Source organism: Mustelus asterias, chromosome 28 (genome assembly GCF_964213995.1).
Source record: "Mustelus asterias chromosome 28, sMusAst1.hap1.1, whole genome shotgun sequence".
In the NCBI taxonomy this organism is placed as follows: Eukaryota; Metazoa; Chordata; class Chondrichthyes; order Carcharhiniformes; family Triakidae; genus Mustelus; species Mustelus asterias.
The window spans coordinates 29,942,947-29,960,802 of record NC_135828.1 but is presented as its reverse complement, the minus strand read 5'-3'; the positions used below and the strand labels follow the sequence as shown (position 1 = coordinate 29,960,802).

Here is a 17,856-nt window from a genome sequence, read left to right as displayed (position 1 = left end):
CTGCACCTTATTGCCCTTAAACTGCCCCTTGTACCCTATTAATTTGGAATCACACCCTTTGTCCTATGTGCGATTTTTCACATTCCACTGTCTCTCACATCTCTAATGTCTGGAATTCTCCTTTGCCCCTCTACCTTTGCCCTATCCCTCCGGAGAACCTTTCTATACGATGTTCCATTGCGAACGCTCGTTACACGATCCTTTGGGCGTCCTTTGGCCGCTCTGGCACTGGGGAAAACAGGCTGCCCCCTCTTACTCTCAGATACGCTTGTCTCCTCTCCCTTTGTAATATCTCCCTGTCTCCCCTTCCTTTGTGACATTTCGTCATCTCTGTCCCTATCTCTCACGCTCTGTAATTCCCCGTGGGCCAAATTATTTACACAAATGAGGTGCGGCTGGATCAGAATCTGTATACGTGCAGCCCAGTCCTGGACTGTGTCCGTCCTGAAGCAGAGATTTTTAGTCTAATGGAGATGGAAAAGGAGGGGAGTTCAACTCACTTGATTCATGTGTCAAACCACTTGCAGATGCACAATGGTATTGTATTGTATTGGCATTGTATCATTCCATATGTCACTTATTCTAAGTTTGTTGTTTTAGTTCTGGTGGATGGAAGATTCCAGATACTGTTGTCGCAACTCATCACTGCTCGACAAATTGTTCAGGCTGGTTAGACGGTAATTTCAGACTTCATAATATCAGATTCATATTCACTGCCCAACACTGTTCACATTGTTTACACACTTCGATACATTTGACAAGGCACCACAGCAGAGGCTGTTGTATAAGGTTAAATCTCATGGGATCCAGGGTGAAGTGGGCAAAAGGATACAAAATTAGCTTGATCACAGAAGGCAGAGGGTGTTTGTAAAGAGTTGTTCCTCAAACTAGAGGCCTGTGACCAGCGCTGTGTCTCAGGGATCGGTGCTGTTATTTGTCATCAGTATTCATGATTTGGATGATAATTTCAGAGGCATGGTTAGGAAGTTTGCAGATGACAGCAAGATTGGTGGCATCGTGGTCAGTGAAGGTGGTTATCTAGGATTGCAATGGGACCTTGACCAATTAGGCCAGTGGGCTGATGAATGGTAGATGGAGTTTAATTTAGATGAAAGTGGGATGGTGCATTTTGGTAGATCAAAATAAGGCAGAAATTATTCAGTTAATGGTAGGGCGTTGGGGAGCGTTATAGGACAAAGAGATCGAAGGGACACGTCCATAGTTCCTTGAAAGTGGAGTCACAGGTGGAGTGGTGGAGTGGTGAAGAAGGCATGCGGCATGATTGGTTTTATTGGTCAGAACATTGAATACAGGAGTTGGGACGTTTTGTTGTATTGTGCAATACATTGGTAAGGCCACACTTGGAATACTGTGTACAAGTCTGGTCACCCTATTATTGAAAGGTATTATTAAACTAGAAAGAGTGCAAAAAAGATATACTAGGATGCCAACGGGACTTGATGGGAGTTCTAAGGAGAGGCTGGATAGATTGGGACTTTTTTCCCTGACGCGTAGGAGACTTAGGGGTTATCTTATAGAGATCTATGAAATAATGACGGACATAGATCAGCTGGATAGTCTACACCTTTTCCGGAAGGTTGAGAACTCTAAATCTGGAGGCCATAAGTTGAAGGTGAGAAGGGAGAGATACGAAAGTGTCCAGAGGGGCAGTGGTCTTTCACACAGAAGGTGGTGAGTGTCTGGGACGAGCTTCCAGATGTAGTAGCAGAGGCGAGTACAATTTTATCTTTTAAAAAGCATTGAGATAGTTACATGGGTAATATCGGTAGAGAGGGATATAGGCCAAATGCGGGAAATTGGGACTAACTTCGTGGTTAAAAAGGGCGGCATGGACAAGGAGGGCTGAAGGATCTGTTTCCATACTAAAAACCTCCATGACTCAAGGACTCTATGTATATCCCTCATTTCAGGTTTACAGCCCACCATGGAACAGGGAGAAGTAAACAGGACAGTTTGTTTCAATTGGGGAGGAAATCGCTGCTACTGGAACCGAGAGATAAAGATAAAAAACTGCAGCAGTTATTTAGTTTATGAGCTCAAGCCGACGCCAGGCTGTGAGGCTGCTTATTGCACAGGTACATTTTTGTTTATAAATAATCCAGGAGGATGATTCTGGATTTAACATAAATAATAATAATATCCCAGCTGATCCTCATTATTTAAGAACCTCAACAAATGATAATCTGATATATAACTTGACCTTTTCACCAAAATTGTTGGGGACTCATTCGGAACATGCTACCCAGAATTTCTGCTCCTTGCAGTACCAAAGCACACTCTATAAAACCCAAGCTGCGAAATGTGCATTGGGCAATCCATCTTCAGACCATAGATTTTCGAAATGAGGTGCCGAAACAACAGGATTGACGGAAGAAAATTAAATAAAGCTCCTTCAGTATCATACTAATCTCCAGGGCTCTTCACAGATTCAGAGGCAGACACAGAACAGTATGGCGCATCATGTTCATTTAAGTAGGTCACCTGGTCACGGATTAGATCGTATTGTTCTTGCCACAGGAGGAGAGGAAGGTACTGAGGTGAAGCGGTTTCAGGAGGAAAGTCCTCACCTTTGGGTCAGGCAGCTGAATATTAACAGGCCTATGTCAGGGATCCAGAATTGGATCCGGAAATCTTTCTTTGAGCGAATTGGGCATGGTAGAATTTTCATTGTGACGCAATGCGGTGAGGTGAAAACTGGGCTGTAGAATGAATGGGACGGGTGCAAGACCACAAAAGACATGAAGTCCAAAATTAGGGTAGCACATATCTCCTTGCCTCAGTTTCATGGTTAAATGTATTGCTGAGCATCAAATTTAAACTTGCTGTTTTTCTATGAAGTTGATGTGAGATTTCAGCTGCTTTCATATATATATATAGTTATAAAACCTACTATTTATGAATTATATGTATAACAGTACGCGCACACATTATATATAGGTTTATCTGAGATAGATGTAAGCACTGTTAATTGGACAGCAATGTGGGCTTTATGGGTGTGGGCTATTGGCTGTGAAATGAATGGAGGTGGGTGAGGACTGTGCAAGACTATCAAAGATTTCAACGGTAACAGAAGGGGAAGACGGGTCTCCTCGTTCATGAGAGCAATGGTAAGCCAAACGTTCGAGGTTTTGGCTAAGTTGTTAAAAAATAGTTTTACATTTGCAGTTTATCTATTCGGCCAGGGAGTACGCATCAGTGTTGTTTGTTATGACTGTCGGAGTTAATAGACAGTCCAAACTAGGGAGTGATTTATTTAAACAGTGGGTTAACATGAAACGCTGAGCTGGAGAACAGACAGCTTGTTTCGATGAGGAGTGCTCCCAGATTTAAGTAAGGAAGTTTAGAATATATTTGGGGATAGATGGCTTGGATGGGGCTGAGGTGTCGAGTATGCAGTTGTCTGAAGGATTTCGCGTGAGAAACCACGTTATTTAGTTCTTCACTGAATGCAATCCAAGCAGTAATGTGAAAAGTTCAGGATATTACAAACCTTTCTGTCACTCAGTCACAGACTCTGCCGTCGTTGAACCTTGTGTAAATCACACAGTATTGGAGCATCACTGGAGGAGCATGCATTGCGCTGAGACTGGGTGTGGTGGACCAAAATGTGACAACAAACTGAACCACGGGTGGTACAGATTTAAAAGGTAACTTAAAGACAAGATTGTCGGTTAGATAACAGTGAAACAGTCGTGAGCGAAGCAATAACAGTAGGAGCGCCACTGTGCAGAGCGCTTAAATGCTCCAAATGGAACTAGAGGCAGCCTGGGCCAATTGGAAGAGCTGTAATGGAAGGAAAGGGGGGAAATATTGTGGATGAGACAAATAGAGAGAGTTGTGCAAGTGACGCATATCATGAATACCCAAGGCTGTAAAACAGGGACGATTGTAACGAGAGCAAAGTGATAAATAGAAGGTTAATATGCAAACATATGTATTTACAAACATAGCAAGTAGTAAACAGAATGGTTCGTTCAGTCCTTGGAGCCTGCTCCACATTTGGCAAAAACACGGCTGATGTGATTCTGGCTGTAAATTCATGTTTGTCTCTGCCACCTCCCTGTGAAATGCCCAGCAATTACCCCATCCTCTGTTAATGCCGTATAACACTTGAGTCCCCTGTCAATCAATAATCTCAGTAAGAGTTTTAACAACACCAGGTTAAAGTCCAACAGGTTTATTTGCTACCAAATAAACCTGTTGGACTTTAACCTGGTGTTGTTAAAACTCTTTATGTGTTTACCCCAGTCCAACGCCGGCATCTCCACATCAAAACAAAAATCGACAGAATAACAACGCTCTCAGGAACAAACACATTTTCATCGCCATCACAAACTGGAGAGTATGTGTTTTTAAACTGCATCCGCTCGTTCTAATCTCTCCCACCATGGGAGACAATGTTTCAGCATACGCCATGCCAAGTTCCCTTAGGATAATTTTGTGCCATTAAGAATCGCTCAACTGCTCAACGTTGTCACACACGCTAACATCTTTCAATCAGGAATTGGTCGAGGTAAAAATCTCTGAACTGCTTCTGATGCTCTGCTGACTTTTTAAAAGTGAACACATGAGAACTGTAAGTCGGACTGAAAACGTGGTCCCAACAGTAATCACCGCGATTTTTTACTATTACTTTATACTGCTCCTCCTTTCAATGAACAATGATATTCCATTTGCTTTTCCAATTATTCACTGTGCCTGAAGAATATAACTGCACGTGATGCAACAAGACATGACATCCGACTTTATCACGGAGAACTGCAGTTTTTCCCCATTTAAATAATCGACTGTTTCTTTCCATTGTCCAATCCTGCCTAGAACATCGACACAGAGTAAAGGGATATTAATGTAAAGTGACAGAGAAAGCAGAGGCATAGAGCAAAGGGAATTAACAGTGGATGGAAAGGAGAGCGAACACAGACAGAGAATAAATCGATATTAAACTGAATAGACAGGGAGAGAGAATAGAGCCGAAGTATAAAGTCAATAACACTGGATTGAGAAGTAGAGAGAACAGAGACAGGGAGTAAATGGAGATACCACTGGATAAGCGGGGACAGAGAACAGAAACAAAGAGTAAAGGGAAATAACACCAGGGCGCAAGGGAGAGTGCGCAGAGACAGAGGGTGAATGGTGATAGCACTCAGTGGAGGGGGAGAGCGAACCGAGTCAGAGAGTTAAGGGGACAAACACTTGGTAGACAGGAAGAGAGAACGGAGACAAGAGTAAAGCAGGATGACCGTTGATAAAGAGAATACAAGAACAGACACAAAAAGTAAAACTGAATAATATTGGATAGACTAATGAGAGACAAAAGAGAAAATGCGCAAAATAATGAAATAATAATGAATATAAATGAAAGAGGAACAGCGACAGAGACTAAAGGGAGAAAACAGTGGATAGAGTAGAAGAGAGAATAGAGATGCAGACTGAAAAGAGATAGAACATAGAACAGTACAGCAGAACAGGCCCTTCAGCGCACGATGTTGTGCCGAGCTTTATCTGAAACCAAGATCAAGCTATCCCACTCCCTATCATCCTGGTGTGCTCCATGTGCCTATCCAATAACAGCTTAAATGTTCCTAAAGTGTCTGACACCACTATCACTACAGGCAGTCCATTCCACACCCCAACCACTCTCTGCATAAAGAACCTACCTCTGAGATCCTTCCTATATATCCCACCACAAACCCTATAGTTGTGCCCCCTTGTAATAGCTCCATTCACCCGAGGAAATAGTCTTTGAACGTTCACTCTATCTATCCCCTTCATCATTTTATAAACCTCTATTAGGTCTCCCTCAGCCTCCTCCGCTCCAGAGAGAACAGCCCTACGTCCCTCAACCTTTCCTCATAAGACCTACCCTCCAAACCAGGCAGCATCCTGGTAAATCTCCTCTGCACTCTTTCCAGCGCTTCCACATCCTTCTTATACTGAGGTGACCAGACTGCACACAGTATTCCAAATGTGGTCACACCAAGGTCCGGTACAGTTGCAGCATAACCCCACGGCTCTTAAACTCCAACCCCCTGTTAATAAAAGCTAACACACTATAGGCCTTCTTCACAGCTCTATCCACTTGAGTGGCAACCTTTAGAGATCTGTGGATATGGACCCCAAGATCTCTCTGTTCCTCCACAGTCTTCAGAACCCTACCTTTGACCCTGTAATCCTCAATTAAATTAGTCCTACCAAAATGAATCACCTCACATTTATCAGGGTTAAACTCCATTTGCCATTTTTCAGCCCAGCTTTGCATCCTATCTACGTCCCTTTGCAGCCTACAACAGCCCTCCACCTCATCCACTACTCCACCAATCTTGGCGTCATCAGCAAATTTACTGATCCACCCTTCAGCCCCCTCCTCTATGTCATTAATAAAAATCACAAAGAGCAGAGGACCAAGCACTGACTCTTGTGGCACTCCGCTAGCAACCTGCCTCCAGTCCGAAAATTTTCCATCCACCACCACCCTCTGTCTTCGATCAGACAGCCAGTTACCGATCCAATCGGCCAAGTTTCCCTCTATCCCACACCTCCTCACTTTCATCATAAGCCGACCATGGGGGACCTTATCAAACGCCTGACTAAAATCCATGTATATGACATCAACTGCCCTACCTTCATCAACACACTTAGTTCCCTCCTCAAAAAATTCAATCAAAGTTGTGAGACATGACTTGCCCTTCACGAATCCGTGCTGACTATCCTGGATTAATCCGCATCTTTCTAAATGGTCGTAAATCCCATCCCTAAGGACCTGTTCCATCAATTTACCAACCACCGAAGTAAGACTAATGGTCTATAATTACCAGGGTCATTTCTATTCCCTTTCTTCAACAGAGGAACAACATTCGCCATTCTCCAGTCCTCTGGCACTATCCCTGTGGACAGGGAGGACCCAAAGATCAAAGCCAAAGGCTCTGCAATCTCATCCCTTGCCTCCCAAAGATTCCTAGGATTTATTTCATCAGGCCCAGGGGACTTATCGACCTTCAGTTTATTCAAAACTGCCAGGACATCCTCCCTCCGAACATCTATTTCCTCCAGCCTATTAGCCTGTAACACCTTCTCTTCCTCAAAAACATGGCCTCTCTCCTTGGTGAACACTGAAGAAAAGTATTCATTGATCACCTCGCCTATCTCTACTGAGTCCATACACAACTTCCCACGACTGTCCTTGACCGGCCCTAACCTCACCCTGGTCATTATTTTATTCTTCACATAAGAGTAAAAAGCCTTGGGGTTTTCCATGATCCGACCCGCCAAGGACTTCTTGTGTCCCCTCCTAGCTCTCCTAAGCCTCTTTTCCAGCTCATTCCTTGCTAACGTGTAACCCTTAATCGAGCCATCTGAACCTTGTTTCCTCATCCCTACATAAGCTTCCCTCTTCCTTTTCACAAGACATTCCACCTCTTTCGTGAACCACGGTTCCCTCACTCGGCCATTTCCTCCCTGCCTGACAGGGACATACCTATCAAGGCACCCAGTATTTGTTCCTTGAAAAAGTTCCACTTTTCTTAAATTCCTTTCCCTGACAGTTTCTGTTCCCAACTTATGCCTCCTAATCCTTGCCTAATCGCATCATAATCACCTCTCCCCCAATTGGAATATCAGTTCTGTAATAAAAACACCAATGTTGGAGGCACGCAGCTTATCTGGCTGCATCTCTATAGAGAGAAAAATAGTTCACATTTCAGATTATCATTTTCCTTACAGGATTGTAAAAGGTGAGACATATCACAGACATTTAAAAAACAGAGAGAGAATTGGGGTGATGGAGAAATAAGAAATCCGTATCTGTGTATGCATTGTGGAAACTGGGGGAGATTTATTTGAAGCCTGGTTAATGTTGCAAAACACAAAGCATTGGTAAATGGGGAAAAGCTATAACTGGTACTATATGGATTTGAGCAGCTTTAATCAGAAATATATAAACAAAACAAATAAATATCCAAACAATTAAACTGGGATTTGTCAGACTCAGGATGAAGCGGTTAGACGGAGAGTTGAGTGGAGAATTTGAAAGTCGAGAAACAGAATTATGCGGGTTACACCTGTGGACTGAGGTCTTTGCAAAACAGTCCTCCAAACAGCCCCTCCGTTTCTCAATATAAAGAACATAGTTGCACTTCAGTGAATACAGCGTCCTAAATGAATGAAGGGCAAGCAAAGCACTGATTTTGAGTGCAGTGTTTGGGCCCTCGGATAGTAGGAATGAGGAGGGAGTAGAAGTGGTGTGCGGTGCATCATCTATGCTTGCACGGCAAGACGTAAGTGGGAATGCTGGGAATGCTAATTGAGGATTGGGACTTGGTATCCTGTAGGAAATGCATCCCTCAAAATGATGAAACTGGAGTGGAAGATGTGGTTGTTGACAGCATCATGCGCGCATGATGAAAATTCTTTGTTGAATGTGAAGGCTGCTGGAGTGGAATCAGAGGAAGGGGGCATGGGGGAGGCAAGGGATTAGAACAGAAACACTGAAAATGGAACAGATGTGCCACAATTCCCAGTTATCACACTGAAAAATGATGGGGTTAAAGGGGGAGAGGTTAGAACTGTGGAGGAATAAGAAAGAGATGTTTGGAAGTGGCTAGTTCTGGTCCTCACTCTATCATTGTTGTTCCAGTTCTGGTGGATGGCAGATTCCCGAGACTGAAGTCCCAGAGAGACATTGTTCCACACACGCCCCAGGCTGGTTAAATGGTAATGTCAGGCTTCATAACATCAGACTTACTTTCAGTGTCCAGCACCATTCACATCGGCTACATTCTTCAATGGTTTTCAACTTTATTTCAGGTTCTCATCCCACTATGGAACAGGGGATAGTAACGAGGACAGTTTGTTTAAGCTGGAACGGGAATGCCTGCAACTTGGTCCATGAGATAAAGATTAAACGCTGCAATGGCTACTTCGTGTATGAGCTGAAGTCGTTGCACCATTGCGCTGCTTATTGTACAGGTACATTGTCACAATGAAATAATTCAGCAAGGTAACCTCAGGGAGACCATTGCCAATAACAGATAAAAAGAACGTTCAGAAGTGAGACCCCCAATAGCGATCCGACAGAATTCATTAAGTTCCTGAAATACAAAGAGAGCTACCATGGGACGGGGGTAGTAACGAGGGTAGTTCGTTCATGTTCAAATGGAAATCCCTGCAACAGGGCCCATGAGATAAAGATTAAGAAGTGCAGCAGCCACATATCGTAGACATTTTAAAAGAAAATCAGAGGCAGAATTGGAGAGATGGAGCATAAAAAATCGGTAAACATGTTTGATATATGAAGCACCTGAAACTGAGAATGACATTTTCAGTAAAACAAAATAGGAAAAGGAAACAGAGGCTGCTGACCCTTGAGTGTGCCTGGTGTATTCACGTTTTATGATAGGTCCACAGCGTAGCACTGTTTCATGAAAACTTCCACTCTGGGAATCTCTGCTCACTCAGACTTCTACTGGATATCCCGATGGTTGATCAGAAAAATTGTTTGACATTCTTGGAGCAACAGCTGTAGGTGGACTCCATAGAAACCATACAGTCCAGAAAGAGGCCATTCGGCCCATCGAGTCTGCACCGACCACAATCCCACCCAGGCCCTTCTCCCATATCCCTACATATTTACCCAACTAATCCCTCTAACCTATGCATCTCAGGACACTAAGGGCAATTTTTAGCATGGCCAATCAACCTAACCCGCACATCTTTGAACTGTGGGAGGAAACCGGAGCACCCGGAGGAAACACACGCAGACACGAGGAGAATGTGCAAACTCCACACAGACAGTAACCGAAGCCGGGAATCGAACCCAGGTCCCTGCAGCTGTGAAGCAACAGTGCTAACCACTGTGCTACTGTGCCTCCCTGTGGAACATCCACAATACAGAGCAAGTTGGCAATATCATTTTCATGAGGTATTCACCGGGGCGGTATGGAGGCACAATGGTTAGCACTGCTGCATCACAGTGCCAGAGACCTAGGTTCGATTCCTGGCTTGGGTCACTGTGTGTGTGGAGTTTGGATATTCTCCCCATATCTGCTTGGCTTTCCTCAGGATGCTCCCGTTTCCTTCCACAGTCCAAAGATCTGTCGGTTAGGTTGATTGGCATTGCTAAAGTGTCCCTCAATGTTCCAGGATGCATAGATTAGAGCGATTAGTGGGATAACTATGTGAGGTTATGGGGATAGGGCCTGGCTGGGATTGTTGTCGGTGCAGACTCGATGGGCCAAATAGCCTCCTTCAGCACTGTAGGGATTCTATGATTCACACCGCATGGTAAAACTTAACAAGCAGAGAGAGCATGAGTGACCACAAGGCATAATTGAACAATTGAGCACGTCGGGGAGGATTCCCTCGTGGCCATCCCAGCTTCTAACAAACATACAGTTTCGGTTACTATTGAGTGGGACGACCTTGCAGTGGAAAACAATGGCAACCAACTGCAAGCCGCCAGGGTGGGTCAGCAGCAAAATTAGAAATAAGGAAGAATGACAGGGCTATAGCGGTGGCATTTTCAGTTATAAGGAAAAGAAATTGCTGTTTCTGCAACCGCAAACGAGAATCCAGGATGACGTGTTGCCTCTCTGGTGCCAGGGTCAGGAATGTCTATTTATGGCTGCAAAAGTTCTGAAGTGTGTGTATGAGTGTGTGTGTGGCTGTATGTGCGCTTTGGGGAGGAGGGTGGTAGAGGTTGGTGTTAGGGTCAGGGGGACAGCTATCGTCGTACTTCTTCGCAACAATTACATAGATAGAACAAGGGATGAGGACCACAAGCAGATCTGAGGGATGTAGGGAATAGATCTAAAAAAAATCCAAAAGGTAGTAATCTCGAAATTATAGCCGCTGCCACGTTTTAGTGAGTCTAGAAATAAAACTCTATTACTGAGAAATGCGTAGCTGGTGAGATGGTGCAAGATAGAGGGCTTTAGGTTTCCGGGATATTATAACACTTTTTGGGTCGCTGGGACCTATGCAAACCTGATATGTTGCACCGGAACCGAAGTGGGACCAGCTTCCCTGCAGGGAGCTTTGCACGTGCTGTTGGGGATGATTTTAGTTGCGGTGTCCTAAAACAATGTTCGGGAGGGAAGATGTATAACCAAAATTAGAAGAGATAGCAAGTGAGTCAGGAAGGCATGGAATTTAGCGGGCAGATAAGGCACAAGCGAGTTTGACAAGATTAATTGCTATTTATTTTTGTGCAAGATGTCTGACGAACAATACAGACGAGTTGAGGGCGCACGTTAAAATATTGGGGTATTATACATTGCTGCCACTGAGACATGGTTGAGAGAGGGGCAGGGTTGCTAACCCGATAATGCAGGATATCGGATATTCAGGCAAATCTGCAAATGAGATAAATGAGGTGGTAATGTCACGATTTTGACCAGGAAATCAATTACAGCAGAAAGGAGGGGGTGACATCTTCGAAGGCTCTACAAATGAAGACATATGGATAGAACTTAAAAACTGATAAGGAGCAATCATATTGCTTGGGGCGTTCGATAGCCTCTGTAGCATCCGGGAGGAACAGAAGAGCAGATATGTAGGCAAATTTCAGTGAAGCGTCAAAGTAATAGCCAAGTGATAGGCGGTCATTTCAATTTCCTCAACATTACTTGGACTAATAATCGTTGAGGGGGAGTAGAATTTCTAAAATGCATCTCAGAGAAGTTTTTTAAAGCCAGTGTCTACAAGGTCCCACAAGCGACGGGGTAGTTATAGATTAAATTTAAGGTAACCAATCTGGGCAGCGTCGTAAGTATCAATGAGGCCCTTTTCATAGACAACAATCATAACTCCATTAGATTCAAACAGTCATGGAAAAGGACAAGGATGGGCCTGAAATCAAATTTGTGTACCAGGGGAATGATCATCTTAGTAGGGTCAGAAGTGATAGAGGAACAGATTACGTTAGTCGCAGACACTTTTAGACAAACATGCGATGGAATGGTGGGGCACATTCAGAAAGCAAATGGAGGGATTCCTGTTTCAATAAAGAAAAAGTGTTGAAAATAAAAAGCAAGTATACCCTGTATATTGAGATTAAAAAACACTGGATAAAGGGTAAGTGGACGGCTTATAGCAGACATGGAGGGCTGGGCGGCACGGTGGCACCGTGGTTAGCACTGCTCCTTCATTGCGCCAGGGACCCGGGTTTGATTCCCAGCTTGGGTCACTGTCTGTGTGAAGTTTGTAGATTTTCCCCGTGTCTACGTGGGTTTCCTTCAGGTGATCCGGTTTCCTCCCACTGTCCAAAGACGTGATGGTTAGGTGCATTGGCCATGCAAAATTCTCCCTCAGTGTACCCGAACAGGCGCCGGAGTGTGGCGACAAGGGAATTTCCACAGTAACATAATTGCGGTGTTAATGTAAGCCTACTTGTGACGAATGAAGAATAAACTTCAAACAAAATAGCACATTCCCCGCAGGAATACAATGGAGGAATGCGCAAGACATAATTACACAAAAGGGAACATGGGACAGGGAAAATGATTGCTGGTGCAATAAATGAAAATCCTCTGTCGCATTACAAGTAAATTAAAGATGAAAGGTGAACCAGGGAAAGAGTAGGGTCCCATGTAGACCACAGAGGTGATTTGTATTCGGAGCTGGAGGACGTATGTAGGGTTCTAAATGAATATTTCGTTTTGGTGTTCAATATTGAGCCAGATGATGTGTCTTTTGAAATAAAGGAGAATGTATGTTATACCATTGAAGAAATTGACATCAAAAGAGACAGACGTCTGAATGCTCTCTCAGGCTTGAAAGTGGATGAATATGCAAGGCCGGATCCCAGGCGGTTTAGTGAGGCAAGGGAGGCAACACCAGACACACTGCCAACAATTTCAATTTGCTCTCTGGCCACAGGAGAGGTGCAGTAGGACTGGAGGAAAGCCAATGCAGCAACATTATTAAAGAAGATAAGGGAAGTGTAAGCTGGAAAATACAGGCCTGTCAGTCCGGCTTGAGTGGTGGGGAATGCTTTAGATGCAATTCTGAGCAACATAATTAATCCACAATTGTTCAGATGGGGATTAATCAAGAACAGTGAGCATGTTTTTGCTCAGGGCAAATACTGCCTGAACAAACTGATTGATTTTTTCGAAGAAGTGTTCAGTTGCGTAGAAGAGGGCATTGCATGTGGCATAGTCTGAGTGGAATTCATCAAGAATTTTGACAGGGTCCCACATGAAAGACTGATAGCAAAGGAAACAGCCCATGGTATCCAAGGATGTTGGCAAATTGGATCCAAAATGGCTTAAGTGCATGGAAGCATAATTAATGTTAGAGGGTGTTTTTCTGACAGGAAGACTGTGGCCAGTCACATCACCATGGACCAGTGTTGTGACGCTTGATATTTCTGCTTCATGCAAATGATTCAGACTTGAACGGAGGAGGGCTAATCGGTAAATCTGCACATGATACAAACATTGATACTATGGTAAATATTGAGGAAGTAGCGTGAGATTACAGGAGAATATAGAAGGGCAGGTCAGATGGCCTGATAAGCGGCCAAGGAAAATCAATCTGGATGAATGTGAGGTTATCCAACTGAGCAGGACAAACAAGTGAAGGGCCTACATGATGAATGGGAGGACTCTGGGAAGTACCAAGGAATGGATGGGCTTTGGTGTGCATGTATGCTTGTCCTATGATATAGTTGGTGAGGTGGAGGAAGTGGTTAAAAAGGCATATAGTTGCATTTACTATCCACAGAACAAAGTTTATTACGAGGGACGTTGTTCCTGAAATATATAAAATGTTAGTTAGCCCACTGTTAAAGTTTTTTTCTAGTATCTTTATTGTGGAAGGAATGTGATGCATTGGAAAGCTTGCCGAGTTGTTTTACCAGGATGTCTCCTGGACTGGAGAGTGTTAGTTATAGAATCATAGGATCATAGTCGGATGAGTAATACAATGCAGAAAAAGCCCTCCGGCCTATCAAGTCTACACCAACAAATCTATCAAGAAAGGCATGCTGCTCCCATCCCGCTGTATTTGTCTTATATCCAATGGGAATAATGTAGGGAGGAGCTACACGATAAATGGAAGAACCATAACGGGTGTAGAGACGCAGAGGGACCTGGGTGTGCAAGTCCACAGATCTTTGAAGGTGACGTCACAAGTGGAGAAGGTAGTGAAGAAGGCATATGGCATGCTTGCCTTTATAGGACGGGGCATGGAGTATAAAGGTTGGGGTCTGATGTTGCAGATGTATAGAACGTTGGTTCGGCCGCATTTGGAATACTGCGTCCAGTTCTGGTCGCCACACTACCAGAAGGACGTGGAGGCTTTGGAGAGAGTACAAAGGAGGTTTACCAGGATGTTGCCTGGTATGGAGGGGCTTGGTTATGAGGAGAGATTGGGGAAACTGGGGGTGTTCTCCTTGGAAAGACGGAGGATGAGGGGAGACTTAATAGAGGTGTATAAAATTATGAAAGGCATAGATAGGGTGAACGGTGGGAAGCTTTTCCCCGGGTCGGTGGTGACGTTCACGAGGGGTCATAGGTTCAAGGTGAAGCGGGGGAGGTTTAACACAGATATCAGACGGACATATTTTACACAGAGGGTCGTGGGGGCCTGGAATGGGTTGCCGGGCAAGGTGGTGGAGGCGGACACACTGGGAACGTTAAAGACTTATCTAGACAGCTATATGAACGGAGTGGGAATGGAGGGATACAAAAGAGTGGTCTAGTTTGGACCATAGAACATAGAACATAGAAAGCCACAGCACAAACAGGCCCTTCGGCCCACAAGTTGCGCCGATCACATCCCCACCTCTAGGCCTATCTATAGCCCTCAATCCCATTAAATCCCATGAACTCATCCAGAAGTCTCTTAAAAGACCCCAACGAGTTTGCCTCCACCACCACCGACGTCAGCCGATTCCACTCACCCACCACCCTCTGAGTGAAAAACTTACCCCTGACATCTCCTCTGTACCTACCCCCCAGCACCTTAAACCTGTGTCCTCTCGTAGCAACCATTTCAGCCCTTGGAAATAGCCTCTGGGAGTCTACCCTATCCAGACCTCTCAACATCTTGTAAACCTCTATCAGGTCACCTCTCATCCTTCGTCTCTCCAGGGAGAAGAGACCAAGCTCCCTCAACCTATCCTCATAAGGCATGCCCCCCAATCCAGGCAACATCCTTGTAAATCTCCTGTGCACCCTTTCAATGGCTTCAACATCTTTCCTGTAATGAGGTGACCAGAACTGCGCGCAGTACTCCAAGTGGGGTCTAACCAGGGTCCTATAAAGCTGCAGCATTATCTCCTGACTCCTAAACTCAATCCCTCGATTAATGAAGGCCAGTACGCCGTACGCCTTCTTGACCGCATCCTCCACTTGCGAGGCCGATTTAAGAGTCCTATGGACCCGGACCCCAAGGTCCTTCTGATCCTCTACACTGCTAAGAATGGTACCCTTCATATTATACTGCTGCTTCATCCCATTGGATCTGCCAAAATGGATCACCACACACTTATCCGGTTTGAAGTCCATCTGCCACTTCTCCGCCCAGTCTTGCATTCTATCTATGTCTCGCTGCAACTTCTGACATCCCTCCAAACTATCCACAACACCACCTACCTTGGTGTCGTCAGCAAACTTACCAACCCATCCCTCCACTTCCTCATCCAGGTCATTTATGAAAATGACAAACAGCAAGGGTCCCAGAACAGATCCCTGGGGCACTCCACTGGTCACTGACCTCCATGCAGAGAAAGACCCCTCCACAGCCACTCTCTGCCTTCTGCAGGCAAGCCAGTTCTGGATCCACAAGGCAACAGCCCCTTGGATCCCATGCCCTCTCACTTTCTCAAGAAGTCTTGCATGGGGGACCTTATCGAACGCCTTACTGAAGTCCATATAGACCACATCCACCGCTCTTCCTTCGTCAATGTGTTTGGTCACATTTTCAAAGAACTCAACCAGGCTCGTAAGGCTCGACCTGCCCTTGACAAAGCCGTGCTGACTACTTTTGATCATACTAAACTTCTCTAGATGATCATAAATCCTGTCTCTCAGGATCCTCTCCATCAACTTCCCAACCACTGAGGTTAGACTCACCGGTCGGTAATTTCCCGGGCTGTCCCTGTTCCCTTTCTTGAATATAGGGACCACATCTGCAATCCTCCAATCCTCCGGAACCTCTCCCGTCTCCATCGACGATGCAAAGATCATCGCCAAAGGCTCCGCAATCTCCTCCCTCGCCTCCCACAGTAACCTGGGGTACATCCCATCCGGTCCCGGCGACTTACCAACCTTGATGCCATTCAATAGTTCCAACACATCCTCTTTCTTTATGTCCACATGCTCGATCCTTTCTGTCCACCGCAAACCAGCAGTACAACCACCCAGATCCCTTTCCACCGTGAATACCGAGGTAAAGTATTCATTAAGCAGCTCTGCCATTTCTAACGGTTCCGCACAAACTTTTCCCCCTTCACCTTTTAAGGGTCCTATGCCTTCACATCTCATCCTTTTACTCTTGACATATTTGTAGAAAGCCTTGGGATTCTCCTTAATCTTACCCGCCAAGGCCTTCTCATGACCCCTTCTCGCTCTCCTAATTTCCTTCTTAAGCTCCTTCCTACATCCCGTATACTCCTCTAAATCCTTAACACCTCCTAGCTCTCTGAACCTTCTGTACGCCTCTCTTTTCTTATTCACCAGGTTCATCACAACCTTCGTGCACCACGGTTCCCGTACCCTACCAACACCCCCCTGTCTCATCGGAACGTTGTCATGCAGAGCTCCAGACAAACATTCCTTGAAAATCCTCCACTTTCCTTCGGTACTTTTCCCCAAGAATGCCTCCTTCCAATTTACCCGTCTAATTTCCTCCCTGATGACACTGTATTTCCCTTTACTCCAGAGAAACACTTTCCTAGCCTGCCTGATCCTATCTCTTTCCAATGCTATCGTGAAGGAGATAGAATTATGATCGCTATCCCCAAGATGCTCACCCACCGAGAGATCCTCCACCTGTCCAGGTTCATTAGCCAGCACCAGATCAAGTACAGCCTCTCCTCTAGTAGGCTTATCCACATACTGTGTCAGGAAACTCTCCTGGACACACCTAACAAACTCCTCTCCATCCAAACCCCTAGCCCTAGGGATATTCCAATCTATGTTTGGGAAATTAAAATCTCCCATCACGACAACTCTGTTATTCCTACATCTCTCCAGGATCTGTTTCCCCATCTGCTCCTCAACATCTCTGTAACTATTGGGCGGCCTATAGAAAACACCCAGCAACGTTACCGACCCCTTCCTGTTCCTAACCTCCACCCACAGAGACTCCGTAGTCAATCCCTCCACGGTGTCCACCTTCTCTACAGCCGTGACACTATCCCTGATCAACAGTGCCACTCCCCCCCCCTCTCTTGCCTCCCTCCCTGTCCTTCCTGAAACATCTAAAACCCGGCACCTGAAGCACCCAGTCCTGTCCCTGAGACATCCAAGTCTCCGTAATGGCCACCACATCACAATTCGAAGCAGCAATCCACGCTCTAAGCTCATCCACTTTATTCACTACACTCCTGGCATTAAAATAGACACATCTCAGACCTTCAGCCTGAGCACTTCCCTTCTCCATCACTCGTCTAACCTCCCTCTTACCCTGTTTACATTCCTTATCTATTTGCGAGCTAACCTCCTCGCTCTCAGTCCCCTCATTTCGATTCCCTCCCCCCAACCTTTCTAGTTTAAAGTCTCTCCAGTAGCCTTAGCCAACCTTCCCGCCAGGATATTGGTCCCCCTGGGATTCAAGTGCCACCCGTCTTTTTTAAACAGGTCACACCTGCCCCTAAAGAGGTCCCAATGA

The 17,856-nt window shown here is 45.2% G+C and overlaps 1 protein-coding gene across 1 annotated transcript in view; it reads left to right on the top strand.

Moving 5' to 3' along the window:
- Window positions 1–17,856, top strand: part of LOC144480175 (uncharacterized) — a 58,234-nt gene that overhangs the window by 24,160 nt on the left and 16,218 nt on the right. The window contains exons 6-10 of the mRNA XM_078199325.1: window positions 601–677; window positions 1,932–2,096; window positions 3,527–3,668; window positions 8,654–8,730; window positions 8,824–8,985. Of these exons, the coding sequence (XP_078055451.1) occupies window positions 601–677; window positions 1,932–2,096; window positions 3,527–3,668; window positions 8,654–8,730; window positions 8,824–8,985 (623 nt within the window). The remainder of the gene's footprint in view (window positions 1–600; window positions 678–1,931; window positions 2,097–3,526; window positions 3,669–8,653; window positions 8,731–8,823; window positions 8,986–17,856) is intronic.